Source organism: Diplotaxodon limnothrissa, linkage group LG7, assembly GCF_057381915.1.
Source record: "Diplotaxodon limnothrissa isolate DT_005_m linkage group LG7, D_limnothrissa_male_GT1.1, whole genome shotgun sequence".
Taxonomy (NCBI): Eukaryota; Metazoa; Chordata; class Actinopteri; order Cichliformes; family Cichlidae; genus Diplotaxodon; species Diplotaxodon limnothrissa.
Window position 1 is genome coordinate 45,842,922 of NC_140602.1, and position 18,698 is coordinate 45,861,619.

An 18,698-nucleotide genomic window follows, 5' to 3' on the forward strand; every position below is an offset into this window, starting at 1 on the left:
AAGATGGAGCTGAAAACATTCCTCCTGCCCCTGCGTTTAGGCCTGTTAACTGCTGAGGTAAATATTTTCAGCCTGAAAGTTTTCCCTCCATCTCTTTAATCTGAGGTTGTGTTTTTAAGAGGAAAAAAAAATCGCTGTAGAAGCTGGAAAAAAAATTAAATAATTAAAAATGGTGGTGGTGATGGGGGACTTCCTAAGTGGGCTTCTTTCTAAATTTAAATTATGCCCTTGAAGTAAGGTCAAGTCGACAATTGCACATTTGGCTTTCTTAGTTGGACAGCACAAACCTAGTCGATTCAAGCTGTCTCCACAGTTGCAGTACAGGACACAACAGGAGACACCAGGGTGTTTAAAGCGTTGCTGTTGTGAGAGGAAAAGTGGGAGACGTTGTTAATCAGAGCAAATGGATTATCAGTCAACAAACTATTTAACAAGCGGCCATTAGGTCTCCGTGGCCTGCTTTCAGTCATTTGAGGAGCACTGATGTTACAAACCCTGCACCTTTAGCCTTGTATGTTTTAATGTCAGCATGCCAGTGGACATATTTTTTTAAACAATAAAGCTGCAGCATTTTTATGTGATCACATAGCTCAAGTAGACAAAAGTGACAGACATACTTTTAATAACATTAACTGCATGCCTCACATTTTACATTAATTTGTTAAATTTAAAAATAAATTATGATAAAAGACTTGAACTTACTCATTGCAACTCATATCCTACAAGGCCATAAGTGCAATGCCAGCAAGCTGCCATTGCACATTTTGTCACTTTGTGTTTTTCCCCCACCCCAACCTCTATCATTTTAAACATCTCCAAAAGCATAAAGCTGTTTATTCACAACACTTTTGGTTTCTTTTCACTTAAGAAATATAAATACTGTTATATGGGTGTGCCATGACCTAGTTAAGACAAAGATGGATTCCAAGGCAGAGGAAAAAAGGCTCAAAATGTCACGGGGTAATTGCATCCAGCACATTCTCTTCCTTCTTCTCAATCCTTTAAAAGGAGCAATCATAGTTTTATCATAGTCCGTGAGAGATGAGGAAATCAAATGTAAGATCCCTTTGGAACAAAGGAAACCCATATAGGCCATTGAGTCCTGTTTAAGGAAAATGGCTGCCGAGAGCGCTCAGCCCCCTCTCTCTGCTCTCTGTTGAAGGACTCCTGAGCCGTGCCTCTAATAGCAGACGGCTCCTCTGCTGCTGCGCTCTGATTGGCTCGTTGAGCTACCGCTGTTAACCAGCCAATTGCCCGAGCACTGCAAACAGCACCAGGCAATGTCAAACAAAACCCAGTTAGTCCGATAGCAACGCACCTCCACTGAAATAATTTACAAACTAAGAGAAGCACAGTCAGGTTTAGTATTATATAAATAAAAGCGCCACCGTTTAAAAAAAAAAAATGCTAGCATAACATTAATAATTTTTAAAAAGAGGACAAATGGGGAACATAGGCGACGGATTGGCACTAGTCTGTTGCTGTAACCAAACAAACCGCCGCGTTCCAACGGTTATATAGCCGGGTAGCGAAATCGAGCTGCCAGACATGCGAGTGTTCGTATTAAAATTCCAATCCCCGTGTTTGACATTTTTATATTAGCCGCCATCACCTATTGCCGTGTCGCCGTAATGACTCTTTTACCCTAACATATCAACCGACATGTCCTGAATGTACAAACGCCCGCAAGACCGCACAGAAAAGCTCGCCACCAAAGCAGTTTTATTAGCCCTTTAGTGGCAGTTAAGAAGATATTACCCCCTGTGTCTGTCTTGTGTTTGCCAGTTAGGTAAATACAGCCGGTAGATTCAACACTATGTCGTTTAGAGGATTTGTGAGACACTAAACTATCGCCAGACCTCATTTAGTCGCGGATATAAATGGGAGCGTTTCTGCGTGGCCTGCCTAAAAACACGTTTATTTTATTGTTAGGCTAATGCAGCGTCAAATAAGCTGCGGCCATGGAGGCAAGTTTGTAACGAAAGTGCCGTTGGAGGTGGGCAAGCCTAGCGGTGTATTGTGGGAGAGACAAGCAGCTACAGACCAGAGGCACACAATATGTGTTGGCTCTCGCCGAAAAGGAGGCAGTATTCTTTAAGCTAAATCATGTAATGTAAGCGGCGAAAGGAAAGCGATTTCGTCTTTTCATCAATTACAAAGAGAACAACACTCGATCGGACGAACCATGTCCAAGCCAGGGGAGAGGAACAGATTGAACGAAGACCATGGCAGAAAGCAGAGTTCAAGTAAGCTTGTTCTTTTTTCCTCTTTCTCCAGCCCTCCTAATGCCTGTTTTCCGTAAGTGGGATATACACTAGATCCCATTTTTCGCTCTCGCTTGGGGTTACCCCCGCCACCGAAGTCATGCATCTGTAACGTTTGGCTGTTTTAAAGTGTTGGAAGGGGTGGAAAGGGGGGAGGTTTTGCTGGTAGGAGAACCGTGCTTAGCGCTTGGCTCCCGATAACGTTAGCTCTCCTCTCCTTGTCGCTGCCTGTCGTTTCAGGTTTGGCGAACGGCATGGACAGTCATCCCGTCTGCGGCTCAGCGGAGAAGCGGAGTCACCACTGGAGAAGTTACAAGTTGATAATCGACCCGGCGCTTAAGAAGGGATCTCACAAACTGTATCGCTACGATGGACAGACTTTCAGCATGCCCGTAAGTGCCGCATTTGACGCGGCGGAGCGGCTACAATAGTAACCGAGTAGCCGACCTCCATGATAGGTTACAATGTGGCTGTGCTGGCCGTGGGTTTGTCACGGGCACGTTCAGCATCTTGAACACGGTGCCCGGAGGTGTTCGTGTTGATTCACCGACGCAGGACAACTTTGCAACAAGTTAGTAGCGTGTGGAGCTGTGAATGGATAACGGCATTGTGTGTGTGTCTCCCCCCTCTTCTCCCACAGAACCCCGGGATACCACCGGTGGACATCGTCCGAGACCCCAGGATCGGTCGTCTGTGGACTAAGTACAAAGAGACGGACCTGCCGGTGCCAAAATTTAAGGTATCCACTCTGGCTTGAAGATCGATGCCACACTTTTCCTTGCGGATACGGGGTGCTGTCAAAAGTTGCAGACACACCCCCCTCTCACTCATCTCCGGGATGCGAAGTGAAAATGTGCCTGTCGGTGACCAAAATAATACGCTCTGCTCTGATGCATGTCTGCTTTTACGGACTCGACCGAGTGCATCAACGCGATCTTTGAAACTTCTCCTAGCAGTTGTTATCTCAGCTGTCAGAAATGACCCTCCACACACGCGGTGCAACATTAACTCCTGTCATTCTTCTTCCAGATCGATGAGTGTTACATCGGCCCCGTGCCTCCAAAGGAGGTGACTTTCGCCAGGCTCAACGACAATATCAGGGAAGGATTTCTTACCGACATGTGCAAAAAATTCGGAGAAATCGAGGAGGTCGAGATCCTGTACAATCCGAAGAACAAAAAGCACCTGGGGATAGCCAAAGTTGTTTTCGAGAGCGTGAAAGCCGCCAAAGTGGCCGTGCAGTCGCTTCACAACACGTCTGTTATGGGAAACATCATCCACGTGGAGCTGGACCCGAAAGGTAAACAAGAGCTTAAGTTTGCTTAAAAAAAATCAGAATCATATGTGTTATAAGAGTCGGGAGCACAGAAATATGACAAGCCGAGTGTTACCTTTAGAGTGACAGCGTTCACGTGTGCATATTTACGTGCGTTGCCTGGTTACGTGGATAATTGAATTCATTCATTGAATATAAGCCTGCTCCCACAAGCCCAGAGCTGACGGTGCTGTGCACTCCCACTGTGCATAATTTCAGACCTGCAAACAAACACAAGCCAATCTGTCCGAGTCCTCTGTACTTTAAATTGTTTGCATTTAACTTAAAACTAAGAAAAGAAGTTAGTTTTTCTGTTGTTAACACTGTTTGAATTCCAAGTCCATGCATGTTCTGTCTTGTTATTTTTTTTACTGATGCAAAACTGCAGCTTGAACGCATCGTAACATACCACTTTAGCAGTTTTGCTTATTATTTAATGTTATAAATACTGGCAAATATTTTGATTCACAGCTTGCACTGTTTTCATTGTCCGTAGTAATGTCTTTATGTTAAAGTATTACCCCAAATTGATGGATTTTTTTTCCCTAAGTGTGATTGATGTCTTTTTAAGAAGTGCAGTTAGGGTTTGCTTTTTTGATCAATATGCTAAAGGAATGCATGCTTTTTTAAATTAAAATATGCTGATCAGTGGTATTTATCCCAGAACATAATGATGCTTTTGCAGATACAAATAATAATGCATCATATTAGTTTGCAAACCCCCCTCCATAAGCACAAGTTGTTGCTTTAAAATGTTTAGCTTGGAGTTCAGCTACTGGAGAATAATCACTGTCACTTAAATGATGCCCGATGAAGTCTGTTGGCTTTGTAAACCTGGCATCAGACCCAGACATGTTTACTGTTCTGCAGGTGAGAATCGCCTGAGGTACTTCCAGCTCCTGATGAATGGCAGCTACACTCCACGCACGCTGCCTGTTGGTGGAGAGGAGGCCAGAGAAGTTTCCCCTCGAAGCCTGGCAGAAGCCTTACTGGTAAAAAAACAAAAAGAAATAAAGCTTAGGTTGTGCAGTTAAGAGTAAAATAGTAATTCAGTAGTAGTTTTGTGCTAGTTTGTTGAAGGTCAATTTGGAGGAACTGTTGCACACTCTTGTGTAGATGCTTTATTGTGCTTTGTAGAAATGGTTCAAGATACACCTGAGCAGGAACTTAACTGAAAGTCAGGCAAACCTGTGGCTTTGTATCTTGAGATGTCCTCACACTGCTGTGCCACCAGCTTGCTATTTTGATTTTAAAAAATCTTACTTGCTTTAGTTGTTTGAGAAACTGATTTAAAGAATCTTCTCGAACCTAAAGATGTTCTCAAGAAAATGCCCAAATTAGAATTCGCCTCTAACAATTTCATATTTGTGTCCTCTAAGGCTTGCGAGCCCATCCGCAGGTTATCAGAGAGCAGCGTGTCTGCTGGGGGAGGAACATTGCCGCCCAGCAGTTCCTCCACCCCCCTGACCCTGGAGACCGGCTACTCCAGCCTAAGACAGGATACGCCACAATCCCAGGGAACCCCTCATACCCCGCGTCAGGCTGGTACGCCTTTCTCTCAGGACTCTAGTTATTCCAGTCGGCAGTCCACGCCTGCCTACCAATCTAGCCGTCCTGAGAGCTCCGGAGGTTACAAATCTCGCCGACACGAGAGTAAATTTCAGGATGCGTACAACCGGAGACCGGAGAGGCCTCAGTATCGCAGCAACATGTATCGAAGTACGCCTGAGCAGCCTCCTTTCAAACAGCACCAGCTCACACCACCTGAACCTCCACCTTCCACCACTTCTTTCAACTACACAGCGCCTCCCCCCGCTACACCCAACTTCAAGTCCGCCTTCTCACCCTACCAGCCCCCTTTGCCCCCTGCGTTCCCTCCAACAGAGCCAGCTTTCCATCACCCAGCCCAAAGGGAGGGTGAATACCTCCGACCGCCAGAGCCGCCCCTGACGGCTGCTGTTGACTTTTTGCCCGCCAAGGAGCGACCAGAGACTCCTCCAATCCCGGAGCCTCCGCCACCAGAGCCCGCTCCTCATCCAACCACCCCTCCTCCTCAAACACCAGAGCACTGCCCTTCACCCGGTTCCCCCATTCTGGATCCAGAGAGGAACAGCCTGGATTCTCGCATTGAGATGCTGCTCAAGGAGAAAAGGACAAAACTGCTGCCGTTCCTGGACGAGCGGGACTCGGACAACGAGGTGCGAATGGAGGGAAGTCCGATTTCCTCCTCGTCCTCGCAGCTATCCCCGATCCCTCCTTACACAGGTGGCTCTCAAGGTGGTCAGCAAAATTCCCGTCCCTCCAGCACAGGTTTGGAGGACATCAGCCCCACGCCACTGCCGGACTCGGAAGATGAAGAGCCAATTCCCGGGACTGCCTCACTGATCAAGAGAATCAGCTCTCCTGTCCACGAGAAAGAGAAAGAAGGATCTTTTGGAGGCCACTCTCCCGCTGAGAAAATGGACACGGTAAAGCAAATATTTATTTTCTTAATTCCCTGATATTTGTGTCCAAATAGCGCCATATTTACCTCCATGCTTGTCACATTTGACAAGAAACGGCGCACAGGTGCTGCTTCAATTACCTCTCATTAATGGCACTGATTAAGTTGATGGAAGCGCGGTGCTGATGTTTACGCACAGCTGTGAATGACAGTTACACAGAGGACGCAGGAAGTCGGGTCTAGTTTCAGTGTGCGGCGGTAGTAGTAAACCTTCCCTTTTGTTTCATTCTTTTTCTTCTTCTGCTTTGTAAAGGAAATTCCGGTTTCACAGCAAACCGTGCTTTAAAAAAAAAATAGGGGCCATACCAAAAAGGTGTTTGCTCCTCCAGTTTACCACTGGCATTTTTCTTTATTTATTTTTCTGCAAATGAAAAATGAAGAATAAAGCACCTGTAACCTTCTGAGGAAGCGTGTTTGTTTGCCTCATGTGCGCACACGCACTCCTTGTCAGGCGCAGATAAAAGAGTTGCAGCAAGTTATGAATGAAAAAGCTTTCGGTGCAGCCTTACAAATGCCTTCGCATTCATGGGAAGACAAACCACCTCTCTTTGTTTTAAAGTCGCAGTAGCACCGTCTGGCCTGTCAGGTTGCGTTTCAACACAGCGTGCTGCGAGGAAGAATAACAGCCTCTCTGCTGTTGGGGAATTGAACACTCTCGTTTCCTCTTTCTAACACTCGCAGCACACGCTCACATGGACGAAAAGCACGGTTTGGCTGTTGGCCCCTTTCAGCACGCCACATTTCCTGGTTTAGCTGAGCCTGACAGTCAGGATTGGCCGAGGCGTCTCTGTTCTCATATTTCAAGTTATCGCAAAGCAAACAGTACAAACAGGTCATTTGGGTAACAACGCCACTCCCATGCTGAGCTTTCCCTGCTCGGTTTCATTTCTGCAGCAGCTGAGACTTATGAAATAAAACAGAACAGATGAGAGTTCAGTGCTCAGATGTTTTTCAGAGTATTGCATTTGTGTTTTGCACCTCGGCGCTTTAGTTCGGTGCCTAAGCAAACATCTCGGTTTGGTAACACGCTGATCGAAGACTCGGGTCGGCTGTGTTTGACTGTGACTGAACTTTGAACTCAGACCAGGTGTAGAATCATTTAGTGCTCTTATTTTGAAGGTGCTGTGAGTCCAAGATAATATTTGGTACAGTCTGAAGTTTTCCTGTAGCACATCAGTGAGGGCAATAAAAGAGAGTTGGCACTGAATGCCTACTGAGATTTGTAGGGTTTCCTTTTTTAAATGTTGACAAATGTAACATTACAAAACCAGTGTTTTTGTTGTTGTTGTTTGTTCATTTGTTTTGTTTTTTAAAGTGGTGTATCCCAAGAAATCATCCCTTTACTATCATTATGTTTTATTCAAACATCTCAAACATTTCCACACAATGCCCAGCGCTGTTTATATTTAAGGGGCTGCCACATTTCTCAAGTCGAGGTATATTCATTTTGCTTTGGTTTGTTTTTTGTGTTTTTTTTTTAGTCTGATAGTTTGACCTCATTTTAAGGTCTTCATAAGAAAATAACATTTACTCAGGTGTCAGGTGAAAAAGGGCAGGTGATTGCACAGATTTGTTCAGTCCTGACAGGCTGTCCTGTCTCCACACAGGGTCAACAGTCATCGGGAGAGGATATGGAAATCTCAGACGATGAGATGCCCGGGACTCCGATCACAAGCGGAGAGTGTGGCAAAGGCATCGTCGTGAACTCTGCCGTGTCCCCGATGCAGACCATGGCCATGCATCCTTCCAGCTACCACCCCCTGTCCCACCAAGCCGGCTTTGCCATCGCGCATCACCCCCTGGCCCCTCACCTGGCCGCCCATACCGGAGTGCCTCACCCCATGCTGCCGCCCATGGGTCCCTACCCTCCGATGCCGGTGGTGCCTATGGATCTGATGAGCTGCTTCCGGTGGGAGCAGTGGAGCACGATTCCGATGTCCTTCCAGATGCAGCAGCAGATGCTGAGTCGCATGGCTCAGACCAGAGGGCCCTATCCCTATCCACATTTTATGGACAATGGCGCTTCCGGACCTTTCGGGGGACCCTATGCACCTCTTTCCATGGGTGCTACACCTGCAGGCAGCACAGGGGCACCTGGACAACAATGGCAGCATCCCAGTTTACCAAAGTTCAACCCCACCGTTCCTCCTCCTGGATATGAGACTAAAAAAGAAGATCCCCACAAGGCCACTGTTGATGGCGTGCTCCTGGTCATTGTCAAAGAGCTGAAGGCCATCATGAAGCGCGACCTGAACCGCAAAATGGTGGAGGTTGTGGCTTTTAGGGCCTTCGATGACTGGTGGGATAAGAAGGAACGTTCTGCTAAGGTAAGCTATCAAGAGCTCCAGCGGGAAAATCTGCATGTACTGACTGCTTATTGTACTAGTTTTGAATTACGATCAGTTAAATAGTGAAATAAAATTAGATCCATAGGATATGAATTAATTATACGTACCAGAGGCCACAGACTGCAGTGACATTAATGTTGGATCACGTGATGCGTTTCAAGATTATTAAGGAGAGTAATAAAAAGGCACGTTTGCAGCTGATTTTCCTGTTTGTGGTCCGGCGTGCTTACACAACGAGGAGATTTGCATTAATACGAGATATTATTTTGACAAGCGTCATAATGAATTCATCTGATGTGGTAATGAATTGTTATGAATGCAAGAACAGCTGAAGAGGTCACGCGTTTCATCTTGTAAATTAATTATTTTTTTGTTGTTTAAAATCACTTAATTCATTTGCATTTTTGTGCCTGATTGGATAAAACAAACAATCAGAGGATGAAGAAGTAATTTAAAATCCCTTTTCTTTGATCACTGAGGAAATCTGACTGAGCTACTTTTTGCTGTTCGTGGTAATGAGAAACACAGGGTTTCATTTAGTTGACGTCTTTCTTTCCAAGGCATCTTTGACTCCAGTAAAAGGCGCAGAAGGGAAAGAAGAAGAGAGACCTAAACCCAAAGAGACGATTGGTTCAAGTCTCCTTGAGAACTGGAACAAGGGTGAGGGGCTGGGCTATGAGGGTATGGGCCTAGGAATCGGGTTGCGAGGGGCCATCCGCTTACCCTCCTTCAAGGTATCATGATTTCTAAATTTTATTTACTGAACTGTAGAAGGAAGCATCATATGCACCAGGTGTTTAAAATGGTGCATGTCGTGCTCAGGTCAAACGGAAGGACCCTCCTGAGGCCGCAGCTGCAGGCGACAACAAACGAGCCCGACCCTCCACGCCTGTGGACGACGAACTGGAGGACGAAGGTAACCCTCCACCGTTTACACTCTCACTCGGTCCTCCATGCTTGCAGTTCTCTTTCAAAACCCAATTTATCTTTTGGTAATTTTCTGTCAGACCGGGAACGAGACCCAGCTGAGCTCCCCTCAGATGATTCCAAACTGGATGGCGACGGCACGTCGGCAAAGAGACGCCACTCTCGACCGCTTGAGCTGGACAGTGAGGGAGAGGAGGAGGTGGACACCTCAGGGAAGGAAGAGTCGCTGTCTGACAGGGAGGAAGAACCTGTTAAAATGGAGGTTGCGGAGAGGCTGTCGCTTGGCAAAGTAAGTCGCCTCCAAAATGAAAGGGGGGGAAAAAAGCAGCAAGTGTACAGAAATTTTGTGTGTATCATAAACCTTTTCGTTCTGATTTCTTCCAGGAGAGTGGTGATGAGGAGGGCGAAGGTGAAGATGAGGGAGACTTATCCAGTGAAAGCTCCTCTTCAGATTCGTCTGATGATGGTACTTCAGATATTTGACAGAAACAGCTGGTTGGCTTTATTTATTTTAATGCGTTTCCAGTAGTTATTCATTTGTTTTTGCCTCTTTTCTTACAGAAGCTGAGAGTTCGTCTTCTTCCAAGGCCAGCTCAGACTCCTCGTCAGAAAGCTCTGACTCCTCTGGCTACGGGTTAAGCTCGGAAGAGGAAGACGACGATGAGGAAGAAAGGGAGGCAGCAGAAGATGCGGAGGTTGACGGCAAAGATGCCGCGACCTCCTCATCTACTTCATCCTCTACATCTTCATCTTCGGAGGACGAGGAGGAAGAAACAGAAGCTAAGCCTCCGAGCTCTCCTGCAGTACCGCTCCCAGAGGTCAAGGAGGAGCAGATACGCAGACCTCCTAGTCCTGAGGAGCCGTCAGCAGAGGACCTGAAGCCACCGTCACCTCAACACATCCCTGGTAAATGTTTGCTCCCATTTCTGTAGTCTAGCGTGCATCACTTCAACAAAAAGCATTTCTAATTTTTAAAATGATGCTGTCAGAGGTTAAATGAAAATTAGAGAAGGGGGAAAAAAAAACTGTTTCTTGTCTTTCAGTCCAAGAGCGAGACATCAGTGACAGCCACATTCCTGCAGTGAAGTCTGAACATCAGGAGATTGTAGCAAATCTTCGGCCACCCACTCCCACAGGCGTCCTGTTTGACAGTGACCAGGAGACAAAAGCAAAAGGTAAAGCAGAGCCTGAAGATGTAGCCAGCACCCCTGGTCGATTAGCTTCCTCCCAATTAGATTCAAGCATGGGTCTCCCCAAATCGGCCTCCGCATCTGTAATGCACCTCCCTCTCCCTCCTCACCCGGCAATAGAAGGCCGATCCCTTCTCCATCCGCCTCCAGGCCCCCTGCCCGACTTCCCTCAGCGGCCCCGGCTCCCAACAGATGAGGATATCCCCCGCACGCCTGGCAGGGACCTCATGGAGCGTGCCCGAAGTCTGGGTAAATCCCAGAGCACCGACACAGTGCCCAACACACCAGGCAGTGATGCTCCGCTCACGGGCAGCAGTCTGTTGCTTAGTTCCCCTCACATCCCTGGTAGTCCTTTCTCCTACCCTGCTCAGTCCCCTGTCCTTAGCGCTGGAGTGCCCCGTACTCCAGGAAGGGACTTAACATTCGCCCCTGTCTTCCCTGACCCTGCAGCAATTAATAGGAAAGTGTCCTTGGAGAGCTTGGATGATAGACCAGTTTTTAAGGAGCCGCACATCAGCGCTGTGCCAGGCCAGGTCCTGGCAGCCGGCACAGAGCACTCAGTCAGCATCCCTGAAGATCTACCTACTGGTCTCTCTCTAGATGTCCCTGTGCCGTCCGATGTCACGCCGTTGAAGAAGAAACCTGGACGACCCAGAAGCAAAAAGCTGCCAGCGGCTTCTGCGGCTGAGGAGTCTTTGGAGCTCTCATCCGAGTCCATCCATCTGCCTGATGAAGCACATCTCGAAGCTCTCTCTGTACAGACGATCTGTGCACAGTCCCCCAAGCACTCGAGCCTGGACTTCCGGGAAGGAGAAGTGGAGCCTCAGACGGTGTTACCTGATGAAGACAACTTCCTGACCTACAAAGACGAGGCACCCACTGTGGTCTCAAAGCCGGCACGAAGGGCGCGGCGGCCCTGGGATGAGATCCTGCTGGGAAGCCTGTCTCCTGTCACCACGCCTCCACGGCCATACTTCACCCGACGCTCTGATTTTGAGGAGATGACCATCCTGTATGACATCTGGAACGAAGGCATAGACGAGGAGGACATACGGCTTCTGCAGATCACCTACGACAAGATGCTCCAGCAGGACAACGGTAACGACTGGCTCAACGACACGCTCTGGGTCAACCATCCTCATATCCTTTCATTCTCAAAAGTCGATGCTCAAGTCTCTAATTTATATCACAGAGAGAAACAACATAAAAGTTCTTATTAAAGGTTTTTTTCTTTCTTTTTTTGTAAATGAAATTGTATTGCACTGTATTTTGAACAGCAGCACCCTCTGGTGGTGAAAAAGAGGAAGTTGGCAAATTTTGAGTCAGGGTTCAAGGATTTTTCTGGCTTTCTGGAATAATTTTCAAGGTGTTTTTAGTCCCTTCCTTGACTTCCCTGCACCTACCAGCATCCCTGGAGTGAAGAAAAAGAGGCGAGATGACGGAATGAGGGATCATGCGACGGGCTGCGCGCGAAGCGAGGGATACTACAAGATCGACAAGAAGGACAAGATCAAGTACCTTCAGAGCACGCGGCTGCAGTCGGAGGAGCCGCCGGTTGACACACAGGTGGGCAGGACGTGTGGATTGTGATGGTGTGTGTAACAAAAACTTGCTGTGGGTGAACACGTTTAGCTTCTCTCTGTCTCTGCAGGGCATGAGTATTCCTGCGCAGGTCCACGCCTCAACCAGAGCTGGCTCGGAGCGGCGTTCGGAGCAGCGGCGCTTGCTGTCCTCTTTTGCGTGTGACAGCGACCTGCTCAAGTTCAACCAGCTGAAGGTAAATATTATGCAGGAGAACCTGTGCAGAGGTTGCCTTACTCTACAGTTTTTACCAGCAGACACTTTAAAATGTTATCAAACTTCCTGTGACACCCAAGTGTTTGTCTGTTTCAGTTCCGTAAGAAGAAGATCAGATTCTGCAAATCACACATCCACGATTGGGGTCTGTTCGCCATGGAGCCCATCGCTGCTGATGAAATGGTGATCGAATATGTGGGACAGAACATCAGACAGGTGAGAGGCAGACAGCTGGTTTGTGTAATGTGGGTTTTCTTTCTGCATGTATGTAAACAGTTTTTTGTTTTTAACCTACTTTTATGTGACTCACATGTGTCTGATTAACCTACAGTATAGAAATAGTGCATCATGAGGAATTTCAGTACCACTGAAAGTAACCTTTCCTCAGGTTAGTCCAGGTAACCAACAATTGTGACTTGACAGAAGCCAGAGGGTTAGGTTGTCAAGCTCTTCACCAGTGGTTCTAAGGAGTGAAGCTGTTAATATGTTCACGGGGTGTCAGCAGATATCTGCAGTATTAACATACCATCTAATGATTGACGTTCTTGTCTGGCAGGTGATCGCGGACATGAGGGAGAAACGCTATGAAGAAGAGGGCATCGGCAGCAGCTACATGTTCCGTGTCGACCACGACACCATCATAGACGCCACGAAGTGTGGCAACTTTGCTCGTTTCATCAATCACAGCTGCAATGTAAGGCAACATCTGCATGGGGAAAAAGGTTTAGCAGCATGAATATAAAAAAGAAAATTTGTTCTTATGCCCTTCTTTTTTTCCCCCCCTCTCCTCCCTCTTGCAGCCTAACTGTTATGCGAAGGTCATCACTGTGGAGTCTCAAAAGAAGATCGTGATCTACTCCAGGCAGCCAATCAACGTTAACGAGGAGATCACGTACGACTACAAGTTCCCCATCGAGGACGAAAAGATCCCCTGTTTGTGTGGGGCAGAGAACTGTCGGGGAACGCTGAATTAACGTCAAGTCGAGGTCAGAAAGAAAGGTCTCCCCCAGCTTCTCTCTAAGCTCGCCCCAAACTCGGCGCAAACTCCGTGCTTGAAATCTCGGATCAGGAGGAACTGAAGAAGGAACGCTTGTTTGGGAGTGAGGAGAAGAAAACCGGCAAGTCACCCGGACAGAGTTCAGCTACCTGTCTGGCCCTCTTCACATATTTAACTCTAGATTGTTTACGAATTATGGTGCTCTTAACATACAAATTAAAAAAAAAAAAATGAAGAAGAAGAAAACTTCTAGTTTTTTATGTGCAAACACTTGACTTGCGGGTGCAGCGTTTCCTCCCCTCCTCTCAACATCGGACAGTATTTCAGCGTGGCTGCTTCTACGCCTGGCTCGTACAAGTTTTACACCTTTTGTTTTTTTCTTCTTCCTTTTTTCTCATTTGTCTCATAAGCTTTACCCACACCACACGTGGTACATAGAAACAACACAGACTCTCATGTTCAGCTGCTCACTAACACTGTTAAGACGCACAAGCCCACCAGGTAAACGCCACCCTCTTCCCCACTTGTGGGAAGAGAGGCGGATGGCAGACGGTGCCGTTTCCACGCGGGTGGTTTTCCTGGACGTGAATCAAACTAATGAAACAAAAGGAAAAAAAATCAAGCTTACCATTGCAAAATCTGGAATATCCAACCATCTCCTGCTCTCACCAGCCAGCGACGGATCATGCTGCTTCCTCTTAGTTTATGCAAAAAAATGCTAATTAAGATGTTCAAACTTTGTATTGATGATATTCCAGTGTTTTGCGGTTTCGTTTAGGTTCTCTTCTTACTTCAAAGACACTATATTCGTGTGTGAATGTGTTCGTTATCGTGTCCGGATAGAGCGCGAGACTGTGAGTGCACTGACACACACCCCCCCCTTCCGTGGGTCGCAGCATGGAAAAAGCCAACCAATCATGCAGAGCAAGAAAGACTAAAGATTAATCAAGTCCTGTCTACTTCCAGAGCAAGTGAAGGTACAAGTTTTCAGCTGTGGAGAGAGTAGTTAGTTCTCATTTTAAGTGCCATATGAATGCGTTACTGTCTTTGTTTAACCCGAGGAATCCAGAGATGCGTTAACATGGATGTGCACAGAAATGCTTCCTGTTTTTGGCTGATGGAGGATTTTTCTTTTCCTTTTTCTATCTGGGTTCACCGTCTCGTGTTTGTGTGCTCACAGATTTCTGTCCTCGTTATACTACCAGTGTTTAATGTTCCCCGCGAGGCAGAAGAGAGCCGATTCTTTAAACTCATCGCAATGAAAAAGACAAACTTGTGAATGCACTCGGGGCTCGCACTTATGCGTCCGCCCCCCCCCCCCCCCCCCCCCCCCCCCGCCCCCTTTTTCACCCACTCAGTCCTCCCGCTAAGACCAAGTCTAACATTTTGCTTTTCATTCAGTTAAATTGAAAATGGAGATTTTTTTTTTCCACCAGTGATGTTCATATTGTAAATGATGACTTGTACAGAAGATCTAATGCTTTTTTTATATACATCTTGACAACTTTTAAAATGCATCTTTCTCTCTCTCTTTGTTTTTCACAAAAGACTGAGTATTTAAAAAGACAAACAAACGTATTTTCAGGGATCTGTAAAAGAAATCTGATGGTTTAAAAGGTTGTTTATTTAAAGAAAAAAAAAAAGGTCCACTGTGTACAGGACGAGTCTCCACCTCCCTTTAGAAAGATTGTTTCTTGTAGAAACGTCTTCATTTTTCTGCCCATTTGCTTTGTAATCCTAATATGTGTAAATAGTGTAACTGTGAATACTATATAAATAAATATATATATATATATAAATATATATATATTTTTGTTCCCTGGGATTTGCTACATAAACACAGCTCAGACATCTATCAGAATTAGATGAGCTGGTAGCAGGAAATTCAGCTTGTGTCAAGCTTTGGGGTTTTTTGTTTTTTTTAAATTTTCTGTTGTAAATTCTATGAAAAGTTTGCGGTGTGGAGAAAAGAAAGGTGCAGAATCGGCATGAGAAGAGGACTGATGTGTCAGCCTGTTTCTCCTGTCTATTTATTATACAACAAATGTATGAAAAAGGAAGAAAAAATGGAAATAAAGCATTTTTGCATACATCCATAAACGCTGGTGGTTTGTTATTCCTGAGGCTGCACGATGTGAGATAGAAATACGACTGATGGAATGAAGATCGTCCTGCTGATGCATCAATCATGCGACTCAGTGCAGGTTTCATAATACTACAGGTGGGGGGATTCTGCTTACGCTCATCATGCGCTCCACTGCTACTGTCGAGCCACTTTCAACTCCCAAATTCTTGAATGCTCCTATGAATGTATTACTGATGATTTGAACAATATTCACATTTTCAAACTCCGATGGACTGATGACCTCCCAGGCTGTACCACATAACCCTGAATTTGCTGGATCATTGGATGGATGGATTGCAGAGAGGAGCCAAATTGTTTATGGGAGAGGTTTGTTAAATTTCACGTGACCATAGGTGATTCAACCTGACTCTAAAACAATTCAAATTAAAACTGTCAACATGCTGACTTTCTCTCTCGCTATATACACAAACATGAACGCAAAGAGACTTTTAGTCCAAACCAGGTCTTGCGTCAGTTCACTGAGGGGTCAGTCACAATTCTCCATGAGCAAATGGCAAGTCAACATACATGCATGGGACTTGTGGCCTGAGGGTTAGAGGTAGAGGGTGCCCTTTCATCCATGACTGCTCCAACAGATCTGACTGTGGCTGACAGCGAGTACAGCACCCTGGCAGAAGAAGCATTGTAGTGAAGCTCATCTAAATAAACCCCAGAAAAGGCATTAGATTTTTTTTCCAAGGCTTTTTTTTTTTTTTAATAAAACATTCACCAAACCAACGAGTTGTCAAAGCAAGACTCCAACTACTTTGATTCAGTGCTCCAACCCTCCTCTCTGTAGTTGGGATTAATAATGTGTTTGATCAGTGAATTTAGAAGCTTTTGTGTTTATCTGCAGTGAAAATCTGCAGAAGCCTGGATTCACATTCACACAGTCCCCAGGGAGACAGAAAAGGCTCACAGTGTGGTCTCCCTGTGTGCGCGCTCCGCCCTAAGGCCGTGACAGGAGGAGGATGGTGTGACCACAAGCGGGGAGGCTGGGCTCAGAGAGCGAGCTTAGACAGCATGGGAGCCCGAGTCGCACTCGTCGCCATCTGCTTAGCGAAATCAAACACAGGATCTGATTGGTTGGTCGTTGTCACTCCAACTGTGCTGTCTTGCTTTGCCGGTCATCTTTGCAGCTCAGATCGTCTTAAAATGTTTTCTTTGATTCTTTTGCTAATCCTTATGAAAAGGGAAGTTAGAAAATAAAAGCTGAAAGAAAAACTGATATTTACATTTTACCATTATTGGGGATGATGTGCAGGTGTGCTCAGGAGTTTACACTCACTAATCATGGGCATGAAGCTCAGGGTTATTTTGTTGCTGTTAAAGATTTCGTGGAGTTGTTCTGTTTCCAGGGTGGAATGATTGTACAGCGTACGCCTTTAACAAGAACTGAGCACACAAGGTTTTCACAGTTTCACAGTTTTCATGTGAGACTGGTTCCCTGTATCAAAATTTCAACCATCTAGCTGTTGATTTGACATGAAGTTGAAGATTTCGCAGGTAGTTTTTCACCACCAGTACCACTGGCAAAAACAGCCCCAGAGCATGATGCGGGCAGGTGCAGATGCAGCTGCAGATTTTAGTTGACTTTGAAGGCGTCAGCAGCCTCTCAGGCTGGTGACAGTAATGCTGTTTCAGCAGTTTCCCGGTAATGGCAGGGAAGAGACCTTTCCAACTTGTGTAAATCTACAATTCAGCTTCTTACACCTTCACTGAGGTTCTTGGACTGTCCTATTGCTCGGAGCATCGGCCTATCCAGTGAGTCAAAACAAATCCTTTCTATGCTGGCAAAGAGAAACTACTAGTTGTAGTCAATCATAATCCCTAATGAGAAGATAACAGGCCATGTACATGCCAAGTTAAAAGACACTGTAGAACCTTTAGCACCTCTTATTAAAAGATTTAAATGAATGTATGTATATAATTTGACTGTGTGGCCTCAAGAAGATCTAAAAAAAAATAAAATACAGCCACGTGCACCTAATTCTTGCCATTAAAACCATTAATGACATATGCTGTACAATCATTCCACCCTGACGTCAAATAAATAAAGGTCCAAAATTATCATGACAATCATGTCCACGGTGACTGGATGCAAACGTCTGAGCCCAGCTGCAGGTAGCTGCTTGGTGGAGTATTTGCATTTATTTGCTTGTGTTATAAAAGGCCTGAAATGCTAAATTTAGAGAGATTTACATCCCAGACTTGGTAGATGATTAAGGTCACATGGATGTTGTCACAGTGGTGACCATGATCACCATATATTCTACACCTGTGTGAGTCGGCTGGCATGTTTCCCCATTTATTGCTGACCACAGTTCAGCCACATACTTTAACCTATACTGAAACCTTTTTGCATGAGGAATAACAAAAAAACAACAGCAGCAAATAGGATTTTAAAGAATGATTTTATTGTTAGGATACACAAGTGTTATAAGGGAGCGAGTCACACTTTAAAGAACAGTCACACAGAAAATATTAAGGCTTTTGTTTCCTTGCAGGTTTCTTTTTTTCCTGGCGTAACCCGCAGTCCTCCTTTACACGACGTACGGCCACACTTCAAAATTCAATGCAGACTTGAGCACTGAGTACAAACTAATGTTTGCATGTTTTTGCGTGACGCTGGTAAATCGGCTCATTAGGCAGCCATTACTGTGCTATATTCTAGCACCTTTCCTTAACGCCCTCTTCTTTTCAAAACAGACCTTTCCTCCTGCTACTGTAGGAAAAGCAGGTGAGGCACCATGCAAAGTAATGTAACTTTGGATTTCAAAATGTCTGCAGTGAAAACGTACTGTTGCAGGAATAACCGTAAAGCACTAATGTTCGTCCCAATCAAAGGCTAACAGTGCCCAGGGGGACATTTTGCTTTAGCCCAAGTCATTTGGAAAGGAATGTACAGGCCTGCATGATGTAATAGTATCATAAATCTTTTAAACAGCCAGCTTAAAGTATGGCTAAATCTATTAGAGTTGAAAGGGTTAGAGTTTATCGCTAACCAACACAAGCACACAGTTAAGCAATGAGTAGCTGGCTCGGTGGTTAAAACAGCTAAGCATCCTCTCCATGCTCTCTTGACTACTTTCTGAACTAAAAATTAAACCCTTAGAAAACACACACAGTTAACCTTAATCAGTAATGTTAATATCACAATTAAGGTGCTGAAAGTAGTTTGGAAAATTGTTAAAATAGCTATGAGTAAATTATAAAGAAGTTAAATCCTTAA

At 45.5% G+C, this 18,698-nt stretch overlaps 1 protein-coding gene across 1 annotated transcript; it reads left to right on the plus strand.

Annotated features, from left to right (window-relative positions):
• Positions 1–1,941: 1,941 nt before the first annotated feature.
• setd1ba (SET domain containing 1B, histone lysine methyltransferase a) lies at positions 1,942–14,660 on the plus strand. The gene is made up of 18 exons (XM_085359758.1): positions 1,942–2,246; positions 2,505–2,656; positions 2,905–3,003; positions 3,294–3,564; positions 4,450–4,571; positions 4,959–6,047; positions 7,690–8,409; positions 8,991–9,164; positions 9,253–9,346; positions 9,438–9,646; positions 9,742–9,823; positions 9,919–10,263; positions 10,401–11,687; positions 11,947–12,113; positions 12,199–12,324; positions 12,441–12,560; positions 12,901–13,038; positions 13,145–14,660. Exons 1-18 carry the CDS (start codon positions 2,186–2,188, stop codon positions 13,316–13,318), a joined length of 5,430 nt encoding a protein of 1,809 aa, XP_085215884.1. The 5' UTR covers positions 1,942–2,185; the 3' UTR covers positions 13,319–14,660.
• Positions 14,661–18,698: the final 4,038 nt, after the last annotated feature.